General features: G+C 43.0%; 3 protein-coding genes across 7 annotated transcripts in view; 1 reads left to right on the top strand and 2 right to left on the bottom strand.

The window, feature by feature from the left end:
- Positions 1-536: 536 nt before the first annotated feature.
- Positions 537-2,307, bottom strand: LOC121693518 (ubiquitin thioesterase otulin-like). Its single transcript, XM_042072988.1, has 4 exons — positions 2,233-2,307; positions 1,397-1,543; positions 1,087-1,193; positions 537-970 (listed from the first exon to the last, which is right to left on the bottom strand). Exons 2-4 carry the CDS (start codon positions 1,461-1,463, stop codon positions 758-760), a joined length of 387 nt encoding a protein of 128 aa, XP_041928922.1. The 5' UTR covers positions 1,464-1,543; positions 2,233-2,307; the 3' UTR covers positions 537-757.
- A 6,876-nt stretch (positions 2,308-9,183) lies between these two features.
- On the top strand, positions 9,184-14,922 carry xkr5b (XK related 5b). Of its 2 annotated transcripts, XM_042072296.1 has the most exons (8): positions 9,184-9,474; positions 10,050-10,233; positions 10,762-10,946; positions 11,501-11,713; positions 12,023-12,192; positions 12,556-12,667; positions 12,929-13,459; positions 13,490-14,922. In XM_042072296.1, exons 1-8 carry the CDS (start codon positions 9,384-9,386, stop codon positions 13,828-13,830), a joined length of 1,827 nt encoding a protein of 608 aa, XP_041928230.1. In that variant the 5' UTR covers positions 9,184-9,383; the 3' UTR covers positions 13,831-14,922. The 2 variants fall into 2 exon arrangements, with proteins under 2 accessions (XP_041928230.1, XP_041928229.1); XM_042072295.1 differs by having other exon boundaries at positions 9,185-9,474; positions 12,929-14,922.
- A 2,740-nt stretch (positions 14,923-17,662) lies between these two features.
- The window catches only part of LOC121693254 (protein eva-1 homolog A-like), a 37,014-nt gene continuing 27,834 nt past the window's right edge, over positions 17,663-26,842 (bottom strand). For 2 of the 4 annotated variants that reach the window (XM_042072561.1, XM_042072562.1), the window contains 3 exons: positions 22,798-22,935; positions 19,905-20,081; positions 17,663-18,137 (listed from right to left, as the gene is read on the bottom strand). In XM_042072561.1, coding sequence (XP_041928495.1) covers positions 17,749-18,137; positions 19,905-20,081; positions 22,798-22,935 — 704 coding nt within the window. In that variant the 3' untranslated portion in view covers positions 17,663-17,748. Of the gene's footprint in view, positions 18,138-19,904; positions 20,082-20,440; positions 20,512-22,797; positions 22,936-26,842 lie in introns of those variants that run through there. The other 2 variants (XM_042072564.1, XM_042072563.1) reach the window with 2 other exon arrangements.

Below are 26,842 nucleotides of genomic sequence, written 5' to 3' on the forward strand. Positions count from 1 at the left end.
CTTGCTGGCCCTCAATCTGCCTGAACGGAGCTCAGACAGGCACAGAAAAGAGACTGACTGCAGAGCAGACAGAGAAATGGCTCAAGCACAAGTAAGTGTATTTGGAGTGGTTACCAAGGTCATTGTAAAACGCAGAACACAATCAGTGGGTTTTCACACCAGTTCTTTCCACTTGTTTCTCGTTGTATCGAGGATATGGTCCGATTTGGTATCTAGCTAGATTTTAAACGAAAGTTTGACTGAGGTACATTCACAAAAAGACCCTAAGTTGCATTTTGGTGAGAGTTACGCTTTAATGTTAATTAATGTTACCAATTTAATACTTTACTTTTTAAAATAAATAAATATATATTGTATATAGCACATTTCTTTTTTTTTTTTTTTTTAAAGGTACAATGTACTTGCTTTAACTTGTTTTGACAGATTTTTTTAAACAAATATTGAAAACTAAAAAGTGCAACAAAAAAACATACAATGGATTACTAGATTTTGCATCTAAAAATAAAAGATGGATGGATATCCAATGTCCTATTCAATATGTTCTAGGAGTACGAGGGTCTCAATGGGGTTAAATTCGCATGGTTTGAGGTGAATTATGTTGTGGTATGTGTCACAATGATGGATTTCAAATCTAGGAAATGTCCCTCAATGTCGTCAGTCGTGGTGTGATGAAATGGGTATGATGTTAGGCAGTGAGCTATGGCAAGGTGTGTCAGTGTAAATGTGACATTATTAATGAGGAGTTTTCCACTGTATCTTACGTCATAGGTGTTTGTGGGCATGAGGAATTTGCAGGTGTAAAGGAGTGTAGAAGAGATCGGCATACCAATAAGATGCTCTTCTGCTTCAGCCAGCCAGGAAGCTTGGTAGTGCGCATCAGCGCCTGGTACAAGGAGGCTCGCAGGGCACAGTAGTTGTCTCCTCTGACCCGCCGGAGGAACCCAAAGCTCTGGGAGAGCACGGCGTAGCCCTGGAGAATGGCCCACACAGAGAAACAGAGTGAATGAGGATTAGTGGCAGGCTGGACAGCTTCTCTCGTTAAACTTGTGAACAGTGAAAATGCAAAGCGCAACATGTAAAACAGACCCTTCTAATGATGATGCTCTTGGTGGTGATGGTGGTCTGCCTTTTCCATTCCCTCTCACGGTAAATTGAAATGCCCACAGGCAGCCCAAACCTGTATTGGTCCTGTTCTGTCTCCAATCATTTAAGATTTACCAGTAATTTCCATGAGACCTTGCCTCTCCAACACATTTTCAATCTCCTCCTCACTATAATAGATATTCTTTCACTCTAGAGAGAAAGGTTGAATGCTTTTGGTTAAATATTTTAAGGACTGACTTGATCTAAAACTCTCATCCATCTGCTATGGTAAATGATTGTGCAACTGACATACCAAGTAAACCAGGCCTCACTCCCATCTGACACCGGGCTCCACCTGCCAGCACTTCCTGGTCTCTCATCTCTCAACAGGTCACCCTGTGAAAACTCAGTGCACTGGCCAAACACCACATTCTGAGGGGCAGAGGCTGCAGCAGAGCCTCTGTACACAAACAGACAGAAAATGAATGCTGTAATTTACTAGAAACCTACTGAGATAAACTCATTAATAATTGTGCATTTCTGCAATCATGAAACAACTGAATTGTATTGTGAAAGCTGAAAGGCCCCTTTAAAATGTCTTAAACCTTAAAATGTGTCTGTTATGGAACTATGGTCAGGGGAGCTTGCAGGAATGAATGCTAGTTAATGAATGCCGGTTAGGTTTGTTCATTTATCAGCTGAAAAGTAGCCTACATAGTACTTAGCCCTTAGGGGCTCCGTATATCCATGACGAGTCTTGAGTCAGGTGAATTAGCTTAACATTGTGGGCTGATAACCAGCAACTATAGTTAGTAAAAGAAAACAACTAGCCTAGCCTAAATTATGTAATGTTACGTGCGTATCCTGTCTCCTGCTCAAACGAAAGGTGTGCGCGTGCATATAGTTTTCCATTAAGTTGATTATAAAAACGTTTTCAAACTTTGCAGAAAATTGTAAATAGCCTACTGTCATGCAGTTAATGGGATACTCTATGCAGAGTTGGGACGTTATGGTAGGCCAATTTGGTGTGAATACAATCACTATGGGAAATTCTCTCTTGTTGTTGAGTAGCCTGGTGGTACACACAGTGCTTACGGCCGTATACTGCAGGCGCGCCTGACTATGGTAATCAAACTATTCCTGACTCACCTTGCAGAAGCATCAGTGGAAGCAGAGTAGAGTTCAAAGCCACTTTCAGGTTGCTGTCGCTCCATGCTGAACGAGTGACCAGTATCTGCTGCAAGACAGTCTCAGCAAGCTTAGCATCATTCAAGGGAACATCCTCTTCCTTAGGGCTGCAGCTATCGATTCTTTTTGTAATCGATTAATCTAGCACTTTATCGATCGATTAATCAGATTTTTTTTTTTTTTTTGCATTTTTAAACAACCAAAACAAATAATGCATAACGAAAATGACATGGCTGTAAAATGATCAAGCAATTGGCACAGAGGTATTTATTCTAACTCCAACATCAGGCTACAAAACTAAGCCCATTTATTGCAATTTACCCATTTAGTGTTTATAAGTGCCAGTGCCAACAATTAAATAATGTTCAAAATGCTCTGTAAAATTGCAGCCTCATGTGCATGACTTAGCTGGGCGAACAAAGCTGTCCATACTATGTTGTGAAGTGCTTGGAGGGAGAAGAGGGAAAGCAATTTAATGTATTAATATGCACAACAAGTTTCATGCTGTAATCTAGACCTGACATCAAAGTAAATATCTGTTTTATGTAGATTTCTACACCTGCAGCATTTACCATTAGGCTACTAACAAATAATTTTACAATTAGGCTACTAAAAAATAGCCTACCATTAGGCTACTAACAAATAATTTTACTATTAGGCTACTAAAAAATAATTTCTAGGGTAAGCCTATTTGCTATGGTAACCTAGCAACCTGTGTGTGTATGTGTGCACGCGTGCGGTGCGTGAGGGAAGATGAGGATGCATGCATGTGTGTATAAGGGGTTCTTTTTTAGGCATACTGTCTTGCAATTGAACGTGAATAAGTTTACTACTTAAAAACATCAAAGCTAAACATTATATCACGACATCGCTACAAATACAGTATGTGATTAAAATCAGCCAACATCAATGTAGGCTATAGGCTACGTAGATGATAGATAGGCTACTTTATTGACGCTTGGGTGAAACAGCATGGAGTGGATGTTTTCGGTTCAGATGCTTGTTCTTTTCTTTTTTGAGTATGTAATGATCCAAAACTTTACTTGAAAACTTTAGACATTCTCTGCCATTTATGGAAATCTTGACTCCGACATAGCGGCAGCTAAATTCAGAATGTATCACGATTCACGCGCTAGTGGTGTGCTTCCTGAACAACGGTCCGTGTGGAACAATCAGATCCCTGCGCGAATAGTGCGCGTCATAGGAATTTAACGAGGCTTCGAGGCAGGGTTTTTGCCTCGAGTAATTTTTGTAATCGAGTTATTCGAGTAACTCGATGAATCGTTTCAGCCCTACTCTTCCTTTGGCTTTAGGCTACAGTGGAATTTATAGGTGGATGTGCTCAAACGTTTGAAGACAAGATTAATGAGGACTCAAAAATATATTTTTAATCTTCATCACCATCATCATATTCATCCAGACCGGCATTTATGTTCTCCTCATCCTCCTCTTCCTCCATCTGATTGCTACAAGTTTGTAACCTACACAATTCCGTGCACTTTAATTTGTTTGAAAGGCAGGAGCAGTCAGGAAGTTTGCTAACCTGATGAGCCAGACCCACATTAAAATGTAGGGTCTGGGCACTCACCGTTTGCAGAGCTCAGTCCGAGGGGCGGGATAATCAGTTGTCTTTCAAATTCCCTCTGCACGCAATAGGACAGCGGCAGCGCTATGAGTCCCATGCGTTTCCCACCAGCGGAGCTAGTTGGCTAGTTCAAACGTTTGCCAACTTAATAAAAGCTTAACTCGTGTCACACTGTTCGCCAGCAGCAACATCCATCTTATTTGTTTTCAAGTAGCAGGGAATTCAAGCCAAACTGTTGCAACTCTGCCATCAATCATTATGTTAAGCCCACCTAACGACTCTATACACGATTTCATTGGCCTGATTAAGTTTCGATTTCTGGAGCTCACAAGCCAACGGAGAGTTGCTAGACTAGCCCTGGCAGCAAATGTAATTTGCTGCCGCTATGGGCGCGTCTAGATTTCTAGGCTAGAAGTTTGCAGGTCTGTACACATTTGCAGGCCAAGTTAGTTTCATCTTTGTCTATGTCTGAATCTTCCTTTGTGTACGCCCTGTAGCAGGATCTATGGGAATGGCCTTCTGCTGCTACTAAGTCACGACTGGCTATGGATAGTACTCTTGTAACCTTTCCTGACGGCTGCTCTATTTTGTCATCAGGTCTTAACTCTGCTTTTTTTGTTAAACACTCTTTTGTCCTTTGACCTTTCAAATACTTGCTACATTTGTCACAGAATACAGGTGCTGGTCATATAATTAGAATATCATGAAAAAGTTGATTTATTTCAGTAATTCCATTCAAAAAGTGAAACTTGTATAATGTATACATTTATTCCACACATACTGATATTTTTCAAGTGTTTATTTCTTTTCATTTTGATGATTATAACTGACAACTAATGAAAACCCCAAATTCAGTATCTCATAAAATTAGAATATTGTGAAAAGGTTCAATATTGAAGACACCTGGTGCCACACTCTAATCAGCTAATTAACTCAAAACACCTGCAAAGGCATTTAAATGGTCTCTCAGTCTAGTTCTGTAGGCTACACAATCATGGGGAAGACTGCTGACTTGACAGTTGTCCAAAAAACGACCATTGACACCTTGAACAAGGAGGGCAAGACACAAAAGGTCATTTGCTAAAGAGGCTGGCTGTTCACAGAGCTCTGTGTCCAAGCACATTAATAGACACCCATTCACAAATGTGGGGCAGATTCACAAAGAGTGGACTACAGCTGGAGTCAGTGCTTCAAGAACCACCATGCACAGACGTATGCAAGACATGGGTTTCAGCTATCGCATTCCTTGTGTCACGCCACTCTTGAACAAGAGACGGCATCAGAACGACTCGCCTGGGCTAGAGACAAAAAGGACTGGACTGCTGCCGAGTGGTCCAAAGTTATGTTCTCTGATGAAAGTAAATTTTTGCATTTCCTTTGGAAATCAAGATCCCAGAGTCTGGGGGAAGAGAGGAGAGGCACAGAATCCACGTTGCTTGAAGTCCAGTGTAAAGTTTCCACAGTCAGTGATGGTTTGGGGTGCCATGTCATCTGCTGGTGTTGGTCCATTGTGTTTTCTGAGGTCCAAGGTCAACTCAGCCGTCTACCAGGAAGTTTTAGAGCACTTCATGCTTCCTGCTGCTGACCAACTTTATGGAGATGCAGATTTTATTTTCCAACAGGACTTGGCACCTGCACACAGTGCCGAAGCTACCAGTACCTGGTTTAAGGTGGGGTATTGTGAAGAGGAAGATGTGATACGCCATACTCAACAATGCAAAAGAGCTGAAGGCCACTATCAGTGCAACCTGGGCTCTCCTAACACCTGAGCAGTGCCACAGACTGATCGACTCCATGCCATGCCGCATTGTAATTCAGGTAAAATGAGCCCCAACTAAGTATTGAGTGCTGTATGCTCATACTTTTCATTTTCATATTTTTCAGTTGGCCAACATTTCTAAAAAAAACTTTTTTTGTATTGGTCTTAAGTAATATTTCTGAGATACTGAATTTGGGATTTTCATTAGTTGTCAGTTATCATCAAAATGAAAAGAATTAAACATTTGTGTGTGTATATAACATTCAAGTTTCACTTTTTGAATTGAATTACTGACATGATTGAACTTTTTGATGATATTCTAATTATATGACCAGCACCTATATACCTTTGGCCTCATAAACTCTTAGTCGTTGGACCTTCCCTTGCGGATTTTCTTAGGTCCTCTGACAGACGGTTCTGCAGATATGTCTTTTGCAAGGATCTTGTCAAGCAGTTTCTTCATAGTAAAGATGCTACGGCATTTTCTGTGATACAATATGGATGGTATTCTACCCTCAGGGAGACCTTTAGCAAGATCAAGGATGGGGCTCTTATTTAAGCTGCTCTCAGTAGTGTGTTCCATGACTTTATGTTCATACAGTAGGTGCCACAAGGTTTATCATCTGAACAATGTATTAAACACTCCCCCTGAATACCACTACTTCCTTCTGTCATGCTTCTCTATTCTGGGATGTACAACAATTTGAAAGCAACAGAGATATATCAGGAATGATGTGCTAAAATGAGGCCTTTTCCTACTCAGCAACAGTGTGTGTGTGTGTGTGAGAGAGAGACCGAGACCGAGGGAATATGAATGTGTATGTGAGGGAAAGAACATGTTTGTGTATGTGAAGTATGTGACGAAGAGAGTGTGAGCGCAGTGGCTTGATTGTGCATCATCAGTATTCTGCCACTCTTATCAGTATTCTAGCCTAGCCTACCAATTGAAACTGCTCTCTCACACATAGGCTACGTCTCTGTATATTATTTAAATATACATAAAAAGTATATATATACTCTTTTGATCCTGTGAGGGAAATTTGGTCTCTGCATTTATCCCAATCCGTGAATTAGTGAAACACACTCAGCACACAGTGAAGTGAAGCACACACTAATCCCGGCGCAGTGAGCTGCCTGCAACAACAGCGGCGCTTGGGGAGCAGTGAGGGTTTAGGTGCCTTGCTCAAGGGCACTTCAGCCATGCCTACTGGTCGGGGTTCAAACCAGCAACCCTCTGGTTACAAGTCCAAAGCGCTAACCAGTAGGCCACGGCTGCCCCTAATTTTTGTCCTTTCTTTTGTTCACACACAAATTGGGGAAGTCTACAGTACGGTTTACAGCAGACATCATTGCTTGATAATGATGTTAGTACCTTACATGGGCCAGTTGGGTTATTATATCTAGTCTTTCACAAGTAGCCTAGTCATTGGTCATATCCTTACTCATTCTCACACATCTGAATCATAACACAAATAAAAATAAACAGGACTCACCTTGTAATCTGTTTTTGACACTACAACAGCCATTGTTGTTCTGTAGCCTAACTAAACTGCTTCCATCCACATACTGGCCCAAACACCAACATCAGTGTTGCCAGATTGGGTTGAGTGATTTCCGCCCATTCACGCTCAAAAACCTGCCCTCTTTAGCAAAAAAACACCCCAACAACGATTTTGTCATAGAGAACCATTCAACTCAAAATTTTATTTGCCCGTCTAAAGCTTATTTCCCCCCGCCCGACGAAGTCAAAAGAAGCCCAATTGGGCGGGTTTGAGGTATCTTGTCAAGTTACCATAGCACTGAAATATTTCACAGGTCAAAGAACATAGACAAATTTAAAGTCTAGAAAAAAAACTGTAAAACACAAAAAAGAAAGGAAAATAGCAAACTCAAGTGTTGCAATATAAGCTTGTGAACTCAAATCCTTGTGCTGTCCTTGTGTGAGCAAAGGAGTGTGTGCTTTATAGCGAGTTAGATGCATGCCATCACAGTGTTTCACAGAAAGTATTTAACAGTATTTTGAAAATACAAAAATACACTGAAGTATTTTGATACAAAATACGAAGGCATTTTTATAATTTCAATAAAATACAAATTACAAAATAGTATTTTGTATTTTAAATACATGTATTAGAAATACTGCCCATCCCTGAATATGAGTTTATAAAAATAAATGTGACAATGCTATGTGGTTAAGAATGAACAAGTGTTAATTTGTTAAAGTCAAAGAAAGAGAAAGGTAGCCTTACTGCATGATTAAGAACATAGCAAATGTACCTGACACTGTAGTAGGCTAGTGTTGACAGAAATTAAGAATGACACAGATTACATGAGGTGTTGGCTACATTAGGCTAGCAGACAGTCTTGAGATTTATGTTTAGGATAATAATTTAATAATGTACTTAAGTGTAGCCTTGTACTGCAGCCTGTTTCTCACTCTAACCGACAGTTCTAGTTAGGCACGCACGATTCATACGCACATATAAACAATTCCTAGGCCTATACTTATGAACCATTTGAAGCTTGCAAAGATATTTCAGTTCTCTTTCCGACGAGTAGATGCAGGTTTTTGAATGTCTGTCTTCTGCTTATGCCGAATCGACCTGTCACTAATAAACAATAGGCCTACCCGTTCATATGCATATTCAACTGCTTCAGTGACCTTTTAACCAAGTAGGCCTTGGCTAGGCTATTGTCATATCTCATTATCACACATTATAAAAACGACTTTGGAAGTGAGACACAATTACGCCAATGTAGGCCAAGGTGATGTGTAATAATGTGTGTCTAGCCTGTTTCTTAAAAATGTGAACAGGGGTATTATTTTAACCATTTGCTTCATGATCTGCAGACCAATCAAAATTTGCAATTCATTTAGGAATCATGGACTCATCTGGGCTAAAGAGGACAGGGCCTATCCAACCTATTAAACTTGCTCAGTTCGAAACCCAACATCTATGACAGTGCGGGGGTGCCAAAATGAATTCTGCACAGTATTTCTCCATAGAGGAAGAGTCCAGGTACTAAATGGCCTGTCTGCAGTCCTGTCAAATTAGGTGTTTCATGGAATGAAAAACATGACATGAAGAGTAGGCCTATCCCATACTGTTGAGGAACTGAAATCCTATATCAGCAGGAATGGGACATTTCATTTTCAAAACGTCCCTGTCCCAACATTTTTAAACATGTTGCTTTCCATGAAATAGTAACATTTTTCATTTTCAACATTTTATATGTTGTCTATGTCCTTTTTGCTGCTAAATATGGGTTCACAAGACTTTTAATTTATCACATTCTGTTTTTAATTTGCATTTTACACTTTTTCTGATTTGGGGTTGTAGCCTAAATTCAGAATAGGCCTAAAACAAAGCAGCACCTTTTAAAAGACTCCTTTTTCATCTCTCTTTCAGCAAAATTAAATGTAGGCTAATTGTCATTAACACAAATGTTTGTTTTTTGGTAAACTACTCAAAAATAGGAAAACTGGTCCTATGAAAAACATTCGACAACAACCATATTTTTCATCTGATCAAAATATAATATAGGCCTATACATATTTTTTACAACCACGCAGTGTCAGATGACTTCTACTACGCGGGAATGACGTATTTCACAACTTCAATGAACAAGCAGACGGGCATGAAGCGGGTCGTCCTCAGATTGGGACTGGGATCCGACCGTCTGCCTCTGCATATTCGCCATAACCGCAAAAGAGAGATGCCGCTGTGAAATTCCCGATAGTCCCAGACTAGGCTACTGCTGTTGAACATGCAATGTGAAAGAGGAATATGGGCGATGTGGTGCCAAATATGTTTGTTCTTGGTCACCGCAGTCATAAGCCTGTCGGAAAGAACAACGCGTAAGTAAAGTTCGGCTACTTCAACTTAGATCTTTTATAATACGTGAGTTACAGTGTAGGCTATATCGTTCTTGAATTCTAGTTAGGCCAACATATTTGGCTATACTCTTACGTTTTGTTGCGTTCTAAAGATAGCATTGATGGCATGAAAACTTTATTTTCTATTTGTTTGAGGCTACTATTGAAGGTTATGTGTGTGTTATAACGTAAGGCTACCAGATTATTAACTTGTGTCCATTTATAACATTACGCCTTTAAGTTAATGCCTGCTCAAAAAGACGTTATAGGTTATACAACAGAAAACGTTTTTCAATAGCCAGTCTGGCATTGTCATATTTGGGCGCCTTTTCTGGCATTCATGAATGAACAAGAGGGGGCGTTCCCAGACATTTGGCACAGATGGATTACATTACAACCACATGGACTCAACGGAACCGTAGGCTATCAGATGAACGCACAGAATGTAAACACATGTCACTGAGCTAGATGGGGAAACTCTGGTCTGTTCAGAACTAATGTGTTCCATTGTATTGTTGATGGTCACATTAGTGTCAATTTTTTTGTATCTTTTCCAGTGTTCTTCTGTGTGGTTTACTTCTTCTTGATTGGCCGAACACTGTGGGCCTGTCTCTCGCTTGGCCTGATAGTATTAGGGTCAGTTGCGCAGGTCCTCAGTTTCAGGTGGTGCATGTCTGATGGAAAAAAAGGGAGAATGTCAATGATCCTCATCCATGTCCTTCACATGGGTATCTTTACAAGGTAAGACTCAAAACATTCTTCCACCAAGGTAGAGGCAGCTGACTTTAGCTAAATAAAGTTAAAGTAAAGTAAAGAAGAAAGATTAATCTTAATTTGGCAAGAAACAGTTTGTCTCGGCCATCCTGTGCATAGATACGTATATATATATTATATATTCATCGTTACCAGGAACAATTGCTTGAGGTTATTACTGGGCTTCAAGGGTTCACTTACTTTTTTACACCTGCACTGTGAATGTCTTATGGGTGTTTTTGATAAAGAGATGAAAGATAATTTCTTTTGTTAGCTTCAGCACATTGCGTTTGTCTATACTAGTGACTTAGATCACATTCTGTGACCAATTAATGCAGAAGACTAGGTAATTCCAAATGATTCAGATACTTTGTCTTGCCCCTGGAAAACAATAATTACACATAACAATCAATCCCATGATCAATTTTTAACAAATTATTTCCTGTTATTGCTGATAACAAGCACAGTCAACTTTAAACTTCCAATGTCACAGTCCAAGTCCCTCTCCTTGTGCAGGCTGTTGAAGTGTATGAGGACCCTGTGGCGTCAGCAGGACAAAGACGTGGGGGTGGGCAATGTAGTCATGCAGCAAGCAGATGTGTCTGCTCTTGGCCTGCTGGAGGCTCTGCTGGTTAGCCTCCCACAGACACTGCTGCATACGTACATCCTCTTCAGCTCTGACCAAGGCCTCTCCTCACCTGGTGAGTGATCACACTTTAAAAAGATGCCTTGGGGACCACTGTGGCACATCTGGTTACAGCGCCCATATCATATTCGGATCCATGTGCCCATGGGGACCTGGGTTAGAGTCTGACCCGGGTCATGTCCCAATCCCGCCCCATCTCTCTCTCCCACTCGCTTCCTGTCATTCTGTCCTGTCAATTAAAGGCATAAAAGCCCCCCAAAATATAAAACAAACAAAAAAACATGGCTGATATAGAAGTTATACAAGTGAATGAATTAGTAATAGATGAGGTATTTTTTTGCTGGAAATGTTGTCCAATGTAGCATATTTGTCTATTGAGTGTGTATTTATGGTATTTATCAAGTTGTTTATTTAATTAAAGTTCATTACAGTTACAGTTGCACTGAACACATTCACTGATTCACTGAACTGAAACGATTTACTGGGCGATTTACTGGACATGAACTCAGCGATTTACTGGACATGTCAGCAATCTTCAATGTGTGATTTGTGTATGTATACCTCTTGTACAGAACAACACCTGCTTCTTTGTGGTCCTCTCTCCTCCAGTGTCCCTGGCGTGTGGGCTCTGCCTGCTGTCCCTGTGCTGGGCGCTGGTCCTGTACGGCCGGGCGTGCTCGCTGCTCCGGCCCGGTCACGTGCCCATGCCGCCTGCCGCCATCGTGTGCCAGCTGGTGTGGAGGGTCAGCATGCTGGGGGCCAGGGTCACAAGCCTCGTCTTCTTCACCAGGGTCTTCACCTGGTGGGTCTGTGGGATCGCAGGTGAGGACACTGGGTCAAACCACACACCACACCGAAGCTCAACGAAGTTTTAACATGTGAATGGGAGTGCTTATTTTAGATTCTTTTTTTTTAATGATTTTATTGTTTTGTAATTAAGAAATAGAAAGACTTAAAGTAGGCTGAAAATAATGCCACTAGTAACAGGTAAACTTACTGTCTAAAGTAATTTAGAAAAAAAATATGATAGAACAGATTTCTATTGGTAAAAAAACATTGATAGTACACATCCCTATTTAAATATGAAATATATTCTTATGTACTTGGACTTTTTGACTTTGCTTTTGACAGGGTTCCACTGGCTGGTTGCATCCTTCTGGCTGGTCTCCCAGCAGACAGATATCTTCAGAAGCCCTGGGCGCTGGCGTCTCTTCAACTGCATCCTAGGAGCTTTACATGTCTTCTTTTTCCTCAATGTGAAGGACGGCCCCTGCCGGTTCCGCATGGCAGCCTTCTACGTGGTAGGTCTGTCAGGGTTCCTCTGTTGCAGGGGACACTTCCGGACATTTGCATTTGGTTGCTGGACCGATGCTTTCATTCAAAGAAATGTCATCTTATCTTTTATTACACATCAGTTTTGGTAGATAGCCCAGTTATGACCGGTTTGTGATTTGTTGATATAAGTGGTTTGGTTGCAAAACAAATTTCATTTTCAAGACCTTTATTTTCCAGATACATTCAATTAAACAAAATCAAATTTCCGGTGTTATATTGTGTTGTTGGTAACTTGGTGAATTTGCAAAGCAAACATATTCATGGCAGAATAGAAATATTGTCATGACACTAGTACTGATGTTTTTCATCTGTATTGGTTTGTATTTCAGGTGATGTTGCTGGAGAACTTTGCTCTGCTGCTGTCAGCTTCTGACATTTTAGCTGAAGCATCCTGGGCCAACCTGTGCATCCCCACAGCTGTTCTCTGCAGCTTCCTGATAGGTACAGAGCTCATGCTAACTGTTCTGTTGATGCTTGTTGTGTTAAATCATTAAATAAATAGTAAGTAGTTCATAGGAGCACAGGCAAATGAATATGTTGTACATTGTAGTGTTCAATCCTGTGGAGTTGTAACATCTCTATACTTTTCTTATTAAAACACTTGCATTTAAAATATATGTTTCACTGAGGCAGTAGAATCAGACATTTTTGCTCTCATAGGGATATCGTCTTGGGTAATGCTTTTTCTGCTTTGTGTTTCAGGTGTTATATCTGTGACGGTTTACTACCGTTTCCTTCACCCCAAATCCACTGAGATCCTGCAGAGTCTCCACCGAAGCCAGGCTGCCCAAGCCAGCCTGGAGCAAGGCTCCTTTACTGGGGAGAAAACTGCTCCTGAGCCCTCCGTCCACAGGCACGGCACCTTCTCCATTACTGGCTATGCCCAGACACTGGGCCAGTCAGAGCACTCCGAACTGAGCACAAACAAGCACAGTATGACTCCCAAACACCATCACTGGTGGTTAATCTGCCTTGCTGTCAAGACAGGAGACTGGAATAAGGTCAACCTTGTTTATGGTCCAGAGGGATTGGCTGCTCTGCTGGATGTGAATGGAGGTCCGAGGTGCCTGGACGATGAGCCCCCAGACTTGGAGGCTGCACCAAAACATGACAACGAGGAGCAGCTCTCGGAAAAAAGAGAGAGCCAATACTTCACTGTCAGTACGTCAGTTCGCCAGAGTCAGCCTTCAGAAGACCACAAGGAGGCCATTGAGAATGACCCAGACAATTCTGGTTCCATTGAGAATGACCCAGACAATTTTGGTTCTGGAACCAAACGGGAATGTCCAGAGGGGAGGTCAGGTTTGGAGGACAGCGTGGAGACTGACTGTGACGTCGATGACTCGGACACCACGCTGTACTTCAGTGCTGACCCCACCTCTCCTCACTGTGTTACCAACGTGCCTGCTGTGGCCAAAGACACACACCTGGAGGCCATAGCACAGCTGTCGCCCGTTCCCAACCGAGAGCCACTTCAGTGGGGAACCAAGGAACTACTAAGCAGAGAACCATGCTTTACGTCCACCCCCAAACATGACCTCAAGGCTAAGGAAAACATCGGACCTCGGCCATTAGGTTTCAGAAGGCAGGTCCAGTTTAAGTAAGGTTGCAGCTTAAAGGTTCTTATTCTCTTCTTATAGAATGAATAATTTAAAAAATAGTATACTTTATACAGAATCTGCAGCAGTGACAATATCATATGCAATTTTAGATTAGATTAGATTCAATTCAACTTTATTCACAATCCACACACAACCTCCTTTGTGCTATGTAATGGTGTAATAGTGACACTTATAGGTGTATGCAGTTACTATAAAGACTCCTTGGAGTACGTAAACATTACCCAGACCTGTTGAACTGGTGGGGAAGATTAAGATGAACATTTGTGGTGTACACATATTAGCACAATACACAATCAGAAAGTTCATAACATAATATACTGTCTATACCGTTCATAATATGATATACTGTCTGTACAGTTCATACTATGATATACTGTCTATAGTTCATACTATGATCTACTGTCTATAGTTCATAATATGATATACTGTCTATACATAATATGATATACAGTCTATACAGTTCATACTTAGATATACTGTCTGTACAGAGGTACTCTGTTTGAAAACAGAAAGACATGCACACTGAGAGGACATGCCACCTGTAGCGCTGCCCTGAGCTGAAACTATGGAATACTTTTGGGATACGGAATACTTTTGGGATATTTTTCATTTTGGGAAACAGGTTACCTATGTTTGCATATGTTTGGACATACCGGTACAGCTGCTACACTCAATAAGCTGCTTTTTGTAGTTTCTTTTTTTATGTTTGACTGTTTTCGTAATGTATTTGTATATACAAGGCACTTTTATTGACAAACTGCAAAATGCAGTGTAGACCCCTCTTTTGTATGAGCTGTGTGTTACATTGAATATGGGAAAAACACACATTCTGTGTTCAAATTTACTGTAAAATGTATATTCCGTCCTCCTGATACTCCTTCATGGGAGTCATATACTTAACGTAAAAATACATTACTTAAACTATACATTTTGGTATGTATCTATTTAATGGAGTGTTAATTTTGTATGATTTTGTACGTCTTCGCATTTTTTTGCAAGTCATGCCACATGTAAGTCATGACCACAGGACTTAGTTCTAAATAAAGCAAACTATATTTACCTTTACAGCGTTTGTTTCTGTTTGAGGGATATGACTTTTTGAACTGGAATAAATTAATGAGGGCGGTTCTGGAGGAATTCCACGGTAGAATAGGCACACTGCATCGATACAAACATTTAACCTGGAACATAGTTTGGGTGCAGTTATTCACATACTGTAAGAGAAGATTTAAAACAAAATAGTTGGCCATGATACTACTTCTATTACCACTACACTACTGCACTGTATGTGAACCACAGTGTGTGTGTGTGTGTCCATGTTAGCTAATGACACCAATAATATAGTTAGACTGCAGGGGGCAGCATGTCACAACCGGTATTAAATACAGGATACCCTCACGTTCAAAGTGTAATGTCAGTCACACACACAAACACACCTTTTCCACCTTTCATTTCATGTTCAATTTAGATAAAAAGAGATTATTTGCCCTCAAACCCCAAACTCACCGCACACAATGTAAACATGTAGCAGAGATTTCATCACCTTCAGAGTTTATTTCATGTGCAGAAACTATATTTGGTCTCCTCTACCAGCTTTTGGCACATATGACCTCATTTCCATACACGTCTCGCGTTTGTCTTCTGTGCCATACAAAAATGATCAAAAGGTTGAAAAACGTGCTACTTCACCTGAAGTGATTTTCCATGTCATCATTCTTAACTGTTCAGTACATTAGGTTTACCTCACCTGCCCAGCAATGGAGATATATGATGTCAGCCAGGTGAAATCTGAAAATTACATGAAACCTACCAGAAACCTTCTTCTGGTCTAACAAAGACAACAAGTGGAAGAAAATCCTCTGGTATTTTTTGTCAGCTGTCACCATGTGTGGATTTTTCTGTTGGTAATAGATAACTTATGAGAAATCAGCTACAGTGCTTGAAGGTCAAGTGAAGGGCTGGAGCCGAGGTCCTTTCTGAGCCTGAAACTTTTGGCATCTCTTCTGACAGTCTTCGTCCTTGAATCGAGACACACAGAACATTTTGTGTTTGCACAAAATTCAGACGGGACACATCTGAAGGACAACAGAACCTACAAAACTGGTCTGCCTGGGAGAGGACAAAAAGGCCCAAATGTTTTGGCGTTTTGCTCATCTTTCCTCTGAACTGCAGTGCTTATAGAGCTCAGGGACACAGAAGAAAGGGCTGGAGTTGTTTCCCAGAAAGCCAGATCTTATATATGGAATATGGTATAATAATATGGTATAATATATATGGTAATCATTGGTGAAAGAGGTAAATCAGTGCATGGGTCTATAAACACTAGAAGGGATGATTTCACAGGTGCTTTTTATAGTAATTTTGTGGAGAACAATACAATACTGAAGTTGTGGAAAAATAACAAAAGCAGTGCATCAATAATAGCCTGTCAATATTCCATGGATTCCATGTATGTTGCTTTTGTTTCAAATATTTCTTGCATTTTTTTTTTCACATCATGACGAGAGGAGTACAGAAACAGAGAAAGCATAAGAATTCTGACAAACTGTGTCTTCTGCATTACAGTACAGCACATCAAGCATTACAAACACTACACAACGTAGCCCATGAATTGCTCTCAACTAGAGCTCTGATGTGAGCCAGCCAAACCAACCTGGATCTGGTCCGCAGACTTTCACTATCCGGGACGCCATGAACCCTTCTGTCCTTGTGTACATATAGGAGCAGGACATGGCCCAATCCTAGACTGAAAGTTCTTACAGTGGAGATCTTCATTGAAGTCATTGCATTTAGTGGGGATCTTTATTGAAGTTAGTGAGGATATTTATTGAAGTTAGTGGGGATCTTTATTGAAGTCCTAATTGTCCTAGAATTGTTGAGAAAATTGCTTTAAAAAGCTTAAACTGTTAACCATGTTGTTAGTCACTTTGGTTAAAAATGCGTCAGCCAAATGTAATGTAATGAAGTTAGTGGGGAACTTTATTGAAGTCATTGAAGTTAGTGGGGATCTTTATTGAAGCCTGGTCTAAGACTTTTGGTCTGTGTAGAAAAAGACTAGACTTTTAGTTGAGGACCAGGCCTAATCCATGTCTGGAAACACGACACCTAGAGTATCTGTATGCGCTAAATAGAGCTGGTTTACATAAGCTGACATTGTGTTACTCACCATATTATTCTTGTTGTTTTTTTTTGTTTATTCATTTGTGATGGCTTAAGGACTTAACTCCCCTTCATCCCTCTAAGCATTTCTTCTCCACTTTGGGAATCAACACACAAAAATAGATCTATTTAAATAAACAGAATATTCATTAACAGATGAGATGTCCTCAGGCTGCGTTGTCTGTTGCGGTTCATCTTAAATAATCATCAGGAGGCCAAAGGTCAGTATGAATAAAAAGCACAGTGCACGAGCCATATATGTTTTCAGTTTTTCAGTTCACAACATGTTTCCAAGATAATACTGGAAAATGTTCTCAAAGCCAGCACCTTCAAGCAACGCCTTTTTACTTAGTTCCCCGAAAAAAAAGCAACATTGTTTTGAACAGTATATTTTATCTCTCTCTCTTTCTGTCTTCATGGAGTCTGTAGACTATGAGCTCTCTCTCCTCACTGGAAACTAATGCAAGAGCCGGCAACTTCTCCAGCACAGCACATCCTGCTGGGTTCTGCACACTGGGCTCTAGTTCTTGTCCCAGCTAACAGAGGGCCGGGTGTGACAAAGGTCCGGAACCGAACCGAACCGATCCCCTATCAGACAAACAATATGTCCCCCCTCTCTCTCTCTTATGTCTCTCTGCCCCCCCCCCCCCCCCTCAATCTCATCAGACACCCTGCAGTTCTCTGTCCGTGTGGGTGAGAGTGGGCAGCAGTACCAGCAGCAGCGCCCCCTGTTGGCTGGGCTCAGTAGTAGCGGTTGAGGCTGCGCGTGCCGGGGATGTCGGGCTGGCCGTTCATCCAGATCTCGCGGATGATGCGCTCGCGCTCCTCCAGCCGCTGGGCGCGCTCCAGCTCCTCGGCCGACGTGAACACGTTGGTGTTGAGCGTCCGTTCGAAGCGCCGGTGCCGCCGTGCCGACAGGTCCGACGTGGTGTCCCAGTCCGACTCCGACTCGCTGGTGCTGCTGTTGCCGGGCTCCACCGCTGCAGTCTTGCCCGGCTTGCGGTTCCGTGGGACCCGCCGGGCCCTGCAGTCCGTGCGGCAGGAGATCTGGACCACCAGCGCCAGAAGAGTGACCACCAGGCCCAGACAAATACCACACACAAAGTACAGCGCCGCTCGCTCCGGGTGGTCTGTGGGGCAAAATCGATATTACATTAACATTCACATATAAAACAAACTTCAGTATGCTTGCGACTGTTTTTACCTGACTTACAGTACATGATGTCATTGATATTACATTATCATTCACATATAAAAAAAACCCTTAGTATGCTTGGGACTGTTTGTTCCTGACATACATGAGGTCATGAGGACATTTGCGGGGCAAAAGGTATACAATACAAATCCACTATGAAGATTTAAGCAATATTTTATTGTACACAGCTCTTGTTACAGAGTAATTAAATCATAAAGCTTTAATTATGATCACTATCAGCACAAACTCTGCAGTTCCATAAACTTCACTCTTTAACCCCAGTATTTGTTAGCATCTTACACTCCAGGCCTAAATGTACAGTTACAGGGAGGGTACACCGGACACGTAACTAAAGCGTTCCGTTTGCATTGCATCTGCTGCAACCATTAGCTTCCCCTATAATCAATGGAACTGGCTACACCAGACGTGATAGCGGCACGTACATTTGAAAAAAATGCCTAAAACTATTTCTACGCTAAGCGAACGGAGCGCTTCAGTTCATTTCAGTTCAGTTGCGGATCCGGTGTAGCCTTTCTGTTATGCTCTTAACATGGGCTATGAGATGTGAATTGTGTCCCACAACTCAAATCAGCTTTGATTTAAGGAAGATGATCGGTCAATGTCAGAAAATGGATAGTGTATAGTGTACTCACATAAGCATTTAAGAACATTAAAGGATCTACAGTCAGTAAGAGAACACAATGAGGTTTTGGGGCCAAGGAATGCTAACGAAACAGATTCTATTGTCTGTGTGCAGCTGGGGAGGAGATCTGTTCTGGCTGCATGGCTTGGTTATCGTACAGGCAGCCACTCAGGACATGAGCAGGAACATGAAGAGCCTAGGGTGCTTTTTGTGTGTGTGTGTGTGTGTGTGTGTGTGCCGTTACTGTGGCACATGTAGCTGCCACCACAGCTGCCACCAGGATGCAGACGGGAGCCAGAGCTGAGCCAGAGCTCCACGGTGGCCGGTGTCAAAAGCACTCATCATTTTCAGATGGTAATGTGTGTGAAAAACAACCGCGCAAACACCCAACAGTCCAACAGTCCAACAGTCACCCAAAACATGACTACAGAACATTAAATCTGAGAATAAGTTTATAATGACAGTCTAATTGAAGCCAGAGCTGATACAGTATTTCAACATGAACACTGTCAACACTAGAACTGTTGCGATTCCAGTTCCACAATACAGGCAGCACACATATATTACATGCATAGGGTGTGGGCCACATGACACAAAGACAATACACATCGCATGGGTTCCATACATTGATTAAGCTTAGCTAGTTTACTAGGGCATATTGCTGGATTTAAAATGGTCAGGTCTGCCCTTCAATATCACCACGACCACTCCCCACATCTTACTATTTGGCAGAGCATCGCCAGACTAGAATCCGAAGGAAACCTAAAGTGCATTCTGTTTGAATGCATTCATTCGCAAATATTTAGACTTTTTGCACTCTGCTGTCAACATTATATTCTGCAGCATAACATGTCAGAATAGTTGTCATATGCCAACGACTGTCACCCATTCTTAACAGTGTGTTAGGTAGACAAAGTAGATCCACATTTGAGCACATTTAAACACACATATTAAGGAGCCGATATGTTTAAAAGTCAGAACTGGCTCTGTTCCCTGGGTGTTGGCCTTCTCTGTGTTAGGAGTACGGAGATGGAGCTACAGGGCAAGGGTCACACTCACCTGCTATGAACGAGCAAGCAGCCAGCGCGTTGCTAATAATGGCCATCTCCTTGTTGATGACCTTGGTGTCCAGGTCCGGGCTCAGCGTGCTACCGGACATCTCATCCAGGTCGCGGAACCGAGTGGTGTCCTCCGCAGCGTAGACCCCTGACTCCCTCTGCTGCTTACCTCTTCTCACTGTGGAACCACAGAAACATTGCAGAACATTAAAGCTGCAGTTGGCAAGTCTGACAGATGGGACTTAGCCAAAATGTTGAATGTTTACAACTCTCATGCCCCTCCCCCACTACCACCAAGCACCCTCTTATCGAGTTTGTGCTCGTCAATGCGCACCAGACTGCACCAGACTGTGATTGACAGTCAGATCTCACACAGCCCAGAAGAACTGGGAGCTATGGATTTTTGCAAAACAAATAACAGGCTCTAAGGAACCCACGAGAACAGACGTGTGTAGAGAACTTGTTGGTGAACACAGTTTCATGGGCAGGACATTCTCTCTTTCAACACAACAACATCTGCACACAAACAAACCATACGTAATTAATTTCTGATGCAGCTCCTCAATGTTTCCTCAAAACAGGACAGTGGCTCCGATGTCAATCAAAAAGGAGACAACATAAACATGAAAGGCAAACTATTTTTTTTTCCACTGCAGTCAAGAACATTGAGAACAAAAAGATGTTTTTTCATCCACACACCTCCCATATATTCATCAGTGACTTGATTGATTGTGGCTGTCAAGACGACTGCAAGTAAATTACAGGCTTCTCACAGGCAAATGCATAGAATACCCTCTAATCACGGGCTCCAACTTTCTTACTTGTGAAAATGCCAACGGTTGCGTCTTAACAAATAGAGCCAGAGCGTCTTTGAGCACATTTGTTTACCAAGAAAAAAACACAAGACTCAAAGAAGTTAAAAGAAGAGGAAAGTGCTGTTGATGAAACGCATTGTAAACACTTAATAAAAGTGAAAAGACTTGGCTGGTGGAATCTTTCCATAATTTGACTTTTCCAGTTGTTCTGCTCGGGGGGACAGACTGTGGTCAGATCTGGTCAACTGTGAGGCCACAAAGGCATGTGTGTCTGGGGTTCTGTCTCCTTCCGAAAGAAAAGAAAGACAGAAAGAAAAAAAACAGCCCTTTCCTTTCCTACTCCTCGGAAGTGCTCAGGACATTCAGACACACAGCTTCTGTTTCCAGATTCTCCCAAGACCCCTTTGGCCTGAATAAAAAAGTCAACCTCCCCTCCCTCCCTCCCTGAGATGCCTTGTCTACTTAGCCTGCATGACTTCCTCATATTAAGTCAAGGGTTCACCTTCACGTCTCCTTGAAAGCTACTTGGCACAAAACATCTCGGTTCTCCTGGAAGTTAAATTCCTTACAAGTACCACAGTTTGCACTGTACTGTTAAAAGATAATGAGCTCTGCAGACTGAATTCACATGGTCCAGACAACGTAACAGCCAAATTCTGAATTCAAACCGAAATGCACAGGTCACACCAGGTCAGTAACTGGGTTTTTGGGTCCAAAAGCAGTGACGTTCACTGAAGCCAATGACAATATCAGCTTTCCCCTTGATTGAGTCCTGATGAGTGTTTACACGTTGCAAGGCTTTCCTGTAAGCCTCCTTAAACACAGACAGTTACTCACAATACATTGCACAACACATCATTCACATCATTGTTCAAATTAAGATAAGGCTGCTATTGACCTCGGTAAATCTCTTCTGGCGTATTTTTGTTGTTTCTGTTCACTAAACGCAACATCGAAAGAGCCAGGATGAGGAGGGGCTCCATCACGTCACCTAAACATCATCACCCACTGGAGATCCCCCAGCTTCCCTGACACCCCCAGCCCCCCCTACCCCACTTCCCTCCCCTGGCTTGCATTACTATCCCAACAGCCTCAGGGGGTGGGAGAGGGGGATTCCAAATCAACTCCATATGCTCCCAGCAGAGAGAAGCCATTTCCCAAGTTCACTGTCAGCAGCTCCAGACCCCATGGATACCACAAAGGCCCCTGCCTGGCTCCCAGAGCTGTTTCTGAGGGGCTCCCCAGCCAGCGTGTCCTCACCTTAACACTATGTTAACTACCCACAGGTGGTCAGCACTGGGCAGTGCACACAAACATCCCAAATCTAATATCCCAAAAGCATCTGAGTGAAATTGTGAAGTATGAACATGTAAGCCTACAGTACACAGGCAGCTTAATAACAAGTACCCAACAGTAAGTAGAAGTCTGTGTTCAGGCCAAACTACATGTACAGTATGCATGTCTTTTCTAATGGCAAAATGAAGAACAGTTGAAAAAGAAAGACATTGAGTGCATTTTTCAAATTCATGGCTAAAAACATGGCAACATTCTAATGAGGTGTTTTCACGCGTTACGTCCTGAAGCTCTTTTGTACATTCATGCAGAGAAGAACCCAGGACAGGAAGTGAGTTGGAGAGATGAACGTGCCGGTGCAAACTGACTGGCAATGACTCAGCCACCGCATCACTTGGCTGGCGTAAGCAGATGATATAACTCCACCGAAAGCCATAGTGTGAGGGCTACACATCACACTGTGTTATTAACCCTTAAAGGTGTAGGTTTAGAAAACGTTCTAAGTTCCGCAACAATTGAAGGTTCTAAAATTCTATGTTGAATTCAATGAACCCAGATATTCTTTAGAACGTTCATTTCTCAACATTCCCTCCTTTAAGGGTTAAGTGTACTGCTGCACAAGTAGTTAAACGGGACACAGTTGCTTCCAATTGACTACGATTGTATAGCTGTGGTTATGACTAGTTATATAGGCATCATGTTAATTGCAATGACTGTGTTTATGGCTAGCCCCTACTTGACTCGCAGTGAAGCCTGTTGTGTTCGGTTGTCCTCGAGGGACCTCACCTGTTCTGGCGTTTCCTAAGAGCGGGGGTGGGGGGCCATCCGGGGGGGTGTCATCTGTTGCTGTGCTGAAGCGCTCTTGGGGGAGGAGGGAGGCTGCGGACAAGCGCTCATGGGTCTCCTCCAGCAGTCGTCTCAGAACTACACATACCAGGGCAGAGAGGACATGACCAAAGACAGAGGAGATGAAACGCCGTGAAGCCCCTGTGCTGAGTCACACCGTACCGACTAACAGAGAGAATCCTCTTACTGGCCCTTCTCTTCTCCTAATTCCTCCATGTGGACTCAGCTTGTCTGAGCCATGATTTTTAAAAAGGGATAAGGTGCATCTGTCTTTGCAATGATCATCAAAGCATGAAATGAGATTTTTTTTTTTTTAACTAAACAGCCCCAGTAGACAGTCAAAGCTCTCATTCAGGAATGAAAACATAAGAGGTGATACCTAATTTTCTTCATCATCAAATTTCTCCTCTGTGTCAGAGCACAAGACTAAGAAGACTCGGAGTGAGACAAGCAGTCAGTAAGACTACCACAGAAAGCTCTTAGAGTCCCAGGTCAAAGAAACTGGCATAACTAGCAAACTTGAGGTTCAAACAGATAGACTACAACCATGTTTTCTCTGGCCCTCAGTCAAGGGTCCTGATGCAGCAATCAGCTATACAGCCCAGAACAGAGCCATTTCATTAACAGTAACAGTTTTAAGGTTTTTTTGTTTTTGTTTCTGCTATCCAACCCTTTTTAAAATACTCCAGTCATCTATTAATAATACAATCAAGACGGCCAGAACAAAGTGAGGGTGCCGTTTGGCAGCAGACCACCGGGTCCCTGGGCCAGAGGCCTGTGGCGTTTCACGAGTTTGACCAGCGGTGCCTGGCGTCAGTCAGGTCCGCAGCCAACAAGCTCAGATGAAACTAGAACATCAAAGCCCACACAAACAATTTTGCTACAACAACCCCGCCCCCCCCGCCACACACACACACACACACACAATCTCCACACACACACACACACAATCTCCACACACACACACAACACAGATAACATTAAAATGGTAGACACAGCCAAAACGACATCAGCCCAAGTTGGGATTTGCTCCTTCACCCTACTCCTTCATGGTTCCTTCTGCGCTGTTTAGCTCATTACATGCAACTTAATCCGACAACATTGATGACAGGAAGTCCATACAACCTGATATGCATTTATACTGTATATTTTGGCAAAGATATAGTAGAGATATGTAGCTTATAATTGTATGTATACAGTATGACTGAAATGAGAGTCTACGGGCTGGAGAGTTTTGGTTGCACAACTGCCTTTCCTGGGGCTCCCTGGTGAGCACTACTTTCACAGTATTGCATTAGGTAGAACGTCTGGCACGTTTATATGGACTGTGTCTGTCTATTAAAGGTTAAATGTCTGCTTTTGATTTAAGTTTTATAGTGAAGTTTGGTGCACTGATGCCAGCCAACAATAACGAGCAGAGTTTTTAACCAGAGTTGGCATTAATCAGTTTCAGGTGGTGTCATTATACCTGCTGTATGAAACCAGAGTCAGAGTGAAATGTGAGGTTGACACTAACCGATCTGCCACTATTGCACTGGGTACCCAAAGCAGACCACCCACTGGGCAACACCGTAAACAGCGACTCAGCTCTAAAAACAGAAGGCAAAAGTCTAAGTCCCTGTTGACAAAGCGTGTCAGCTTCGAGCTGGCCCAGCATTCTTCAAGGCTCGCAGGTCCTCTGGTCAGCACCCGGAACAAAGTGCGGAGACAAACAGGTGGAGCAGCTGCCAGACTGGGGGAGAGGCAGCCCAGCCGGGAGGGCACGGGAGACTTTTGTGCTTACTTCAACTTCCCTCATTTTCAACGGGCTATGTCTACCCTCACATCCCCAGCCTTCAAAGGGTGTACACTTGGCTCGTAAGTAAAAAAAAACGCATACAGCACACTCATGGGTAAGACTTTGATATGGAAATAGGCAAGACGGCCTAATCTGGTCAGGCAAAAAAAACTGTGTGATGGCGGAGTTTTGAAATCATGAGGCTGGAGAACTATTAGAAAAGCTGTTTGCCAGGGGCAATGAGTTTCCTCATGAGAAAGTCAAGAGTTTTCTCAGAGAAACAGAAACACGACCCCTCTCCTATAGCCCCTGTTTCCCTCATCGGTCTGTCCGAGTGAAGAAAGCAGCAGGCTGACGTAAGGCCTGCTGGCTCCAGGGTCAGGCTGTGATGATGATGGGGCGCAGTGTGCGATCATGACACCCTCATCCCAGATAAACAAAAGGAGCGAGAGGAAGTGTAGGGAACCGGAGTCAAGAATAATATCGGAACAATTGGAAAATGTTATCTCACTGATGTCTTTGGCTCGTCGTGCTGGAATGGTGTTGAGCAGCTCAGTGAGGTCCCTGTATTTTAAATGAGCGGGAGAGAGAGAGAGAGCAGGAGAGGGAGAGAGAGCAGGAGAGAGAGAGAGAGCAGGAGAGGGAGAGAATTGAATCCAAATGGGAAACCTAAAGCCACGGAGAAAAGGAAACACTCAACGCTTTCATCTTTGTTTGCACAGCGGATGGAGATCAAACTACCTTCCACCAGAATGATCCTTTTTGTAGTGTTAGATGTCCTATTTTAAGGAGAAAGGTTTTTAAAATAGTGGGTGGAACACACACACACACACACACACACACACACACACACACACACACACACACACACACACACACCACAGGCTGAGACCTCGCAGCTGGTTGTGATAAAGGGAATGGCGACAGTACATTGGGCTCATAGAGAATGAGCTTCCTGCTGTCCTCCATCATACTAATGCTGACCTCAGTCATCCATCATACTCCTCCAAGACCGACACACCCGAGAGGAGAAAAGGGGAAGAGGACCAGAGGAAAGAATGACCGATGAGGACCTTGGAGAAGAAGAAGAAGAAATGGAGACGGGACAGTATGATGGAGAGACACAGAGAGATGTGGATGAAAGGAGAGAGAAACTGAGTATATCTGTTGCTAGCTGATCGTGCTATTTGCTTTGACACAACTGTCATAAGATATAGCCAAACCAGTGCAACACTGGAATTTAAGTTTGTTTGAGTGAGGGGTTGTACCAAGACAGAGACAGAGGGACAGAAACGTGTGGTCCACACATGACAGTGTATGTGTGTGTGTGTGTGTGTGTGTGTCTGTGAGAAAACACACTGTCCTCGTCTGTTGCAGTGTGTGACAGTTTGCACTTGATGTCTGAGCAGACAGCCCTGCCAGCACGATCCTCTGGCACATCCTCCAAATGAGACATAAACAGAGAGCCAGAGTGAACTCACACTCACCCACACACTCACAGTCACACACACACACAGCTCTCTCTCTCCCGCGCAGTGACAGTAGCTGTAGCCAAGGCGACGGTGGTGACTGTGTTTTTCTCTTGCCATGGCCAGCTCCACGCAGACTGCTGACTGAGCCTGTTTGCTTTGTGCGGGAGGACAGGAGATAGCTGTGCCACTAAGCACGCGTTGTCATCACATACCTACACTATGAGCACCCCACACACACACACACACACACACACACACAAACACACACACACACACACACACACACACACACACACACACACACACACACACACACACACACACACACACACACACACACACACACACACACACACACACACACACACACACACACACACAGCTGCTGATGATAGCATCTGATACTAGAGAGACTTTGGCCCTGATCTGGCCCTGATATTGGACAGAGTCTCGTCCTGATTCTCCCAGATCTGGTTTGGTCCTGATCCACCCTTCATCTGGTCCGGGCCTGACAGAAGCAGAAGCAGCTGATTCTGGAGAGAATCTCGCTTTGGCTCGGCCCAGATGTGGCCCCAGTTCGGCCCAGAGTGGCTCTCCTATCTAGGCCAGGGTCTGCAGCCCTGTGTGAGTGCAGAGGAGATCTTTGGAGCAGTGGAGGAGGCATAAAGAGGGAGTGCTGTGTCTGCATGATCTGCTCTGACGGGAGAGACGAGGAGGAGGAGGAGGATGAGGAGGA

This window comes from Alosa sapidissima, chromosome 19 (genome assembly GCF_018492685.1).
Source record: "Alosa sapidissima isolate fAloSap1 chromosome 19, fAloSap1.pri, whole genome shotgun sequence".
Taxonomy (NCBI): Eukaryota; Metazoa; Chordata; class Actinopteri; order Clupeiformes; family Clupeidae; genus Alosa; species Alosa sapidissima.

Coding starts and splice junctions, on each gene's coding strand:
- LOC121693518 (XM_042072988.1), bottom strand. CDS start 1,463: ATGAGAGACCAGGAAGTGCTGGCAGGTGGAGCCCGGTGTCAGATGGGA. Junction 1,194..1,396: donor AGTGAGGCCTGGTTTACTTG/GTATGTCAGTTG, acceptor GATTGGAGACAG/AACAGGACCAATACAGGTTT. Junction 971..1,086: donor AGAGCATCATCATTAGAAGG/GTCTGTTTTACA, acceptor GCCATTCTCCAG/GGCTACGCCGTGCTCTCCCA.
- xkr5b (XM_042072295.1), top strand. CDS start 9,384: ATGCAATGTGAAAGAGGAATATGGGCGATGTGGTGCCAAATATGTTTG. Junction 9,475..10,049: donor CCTGTCGGAAAGAACAACGC/GTAAGTAAAGTT, acceptor TATCTTTTCCAG/TGTTCTTCTGTGTGGTTTAC. Junction 10,234..10,761: donor CACATGGGTATCTTTACAAG/GTAAGACTCAAA, acceptor CTCCTTGTGCAG/GCTGTTGAAGTGTATGAGGA.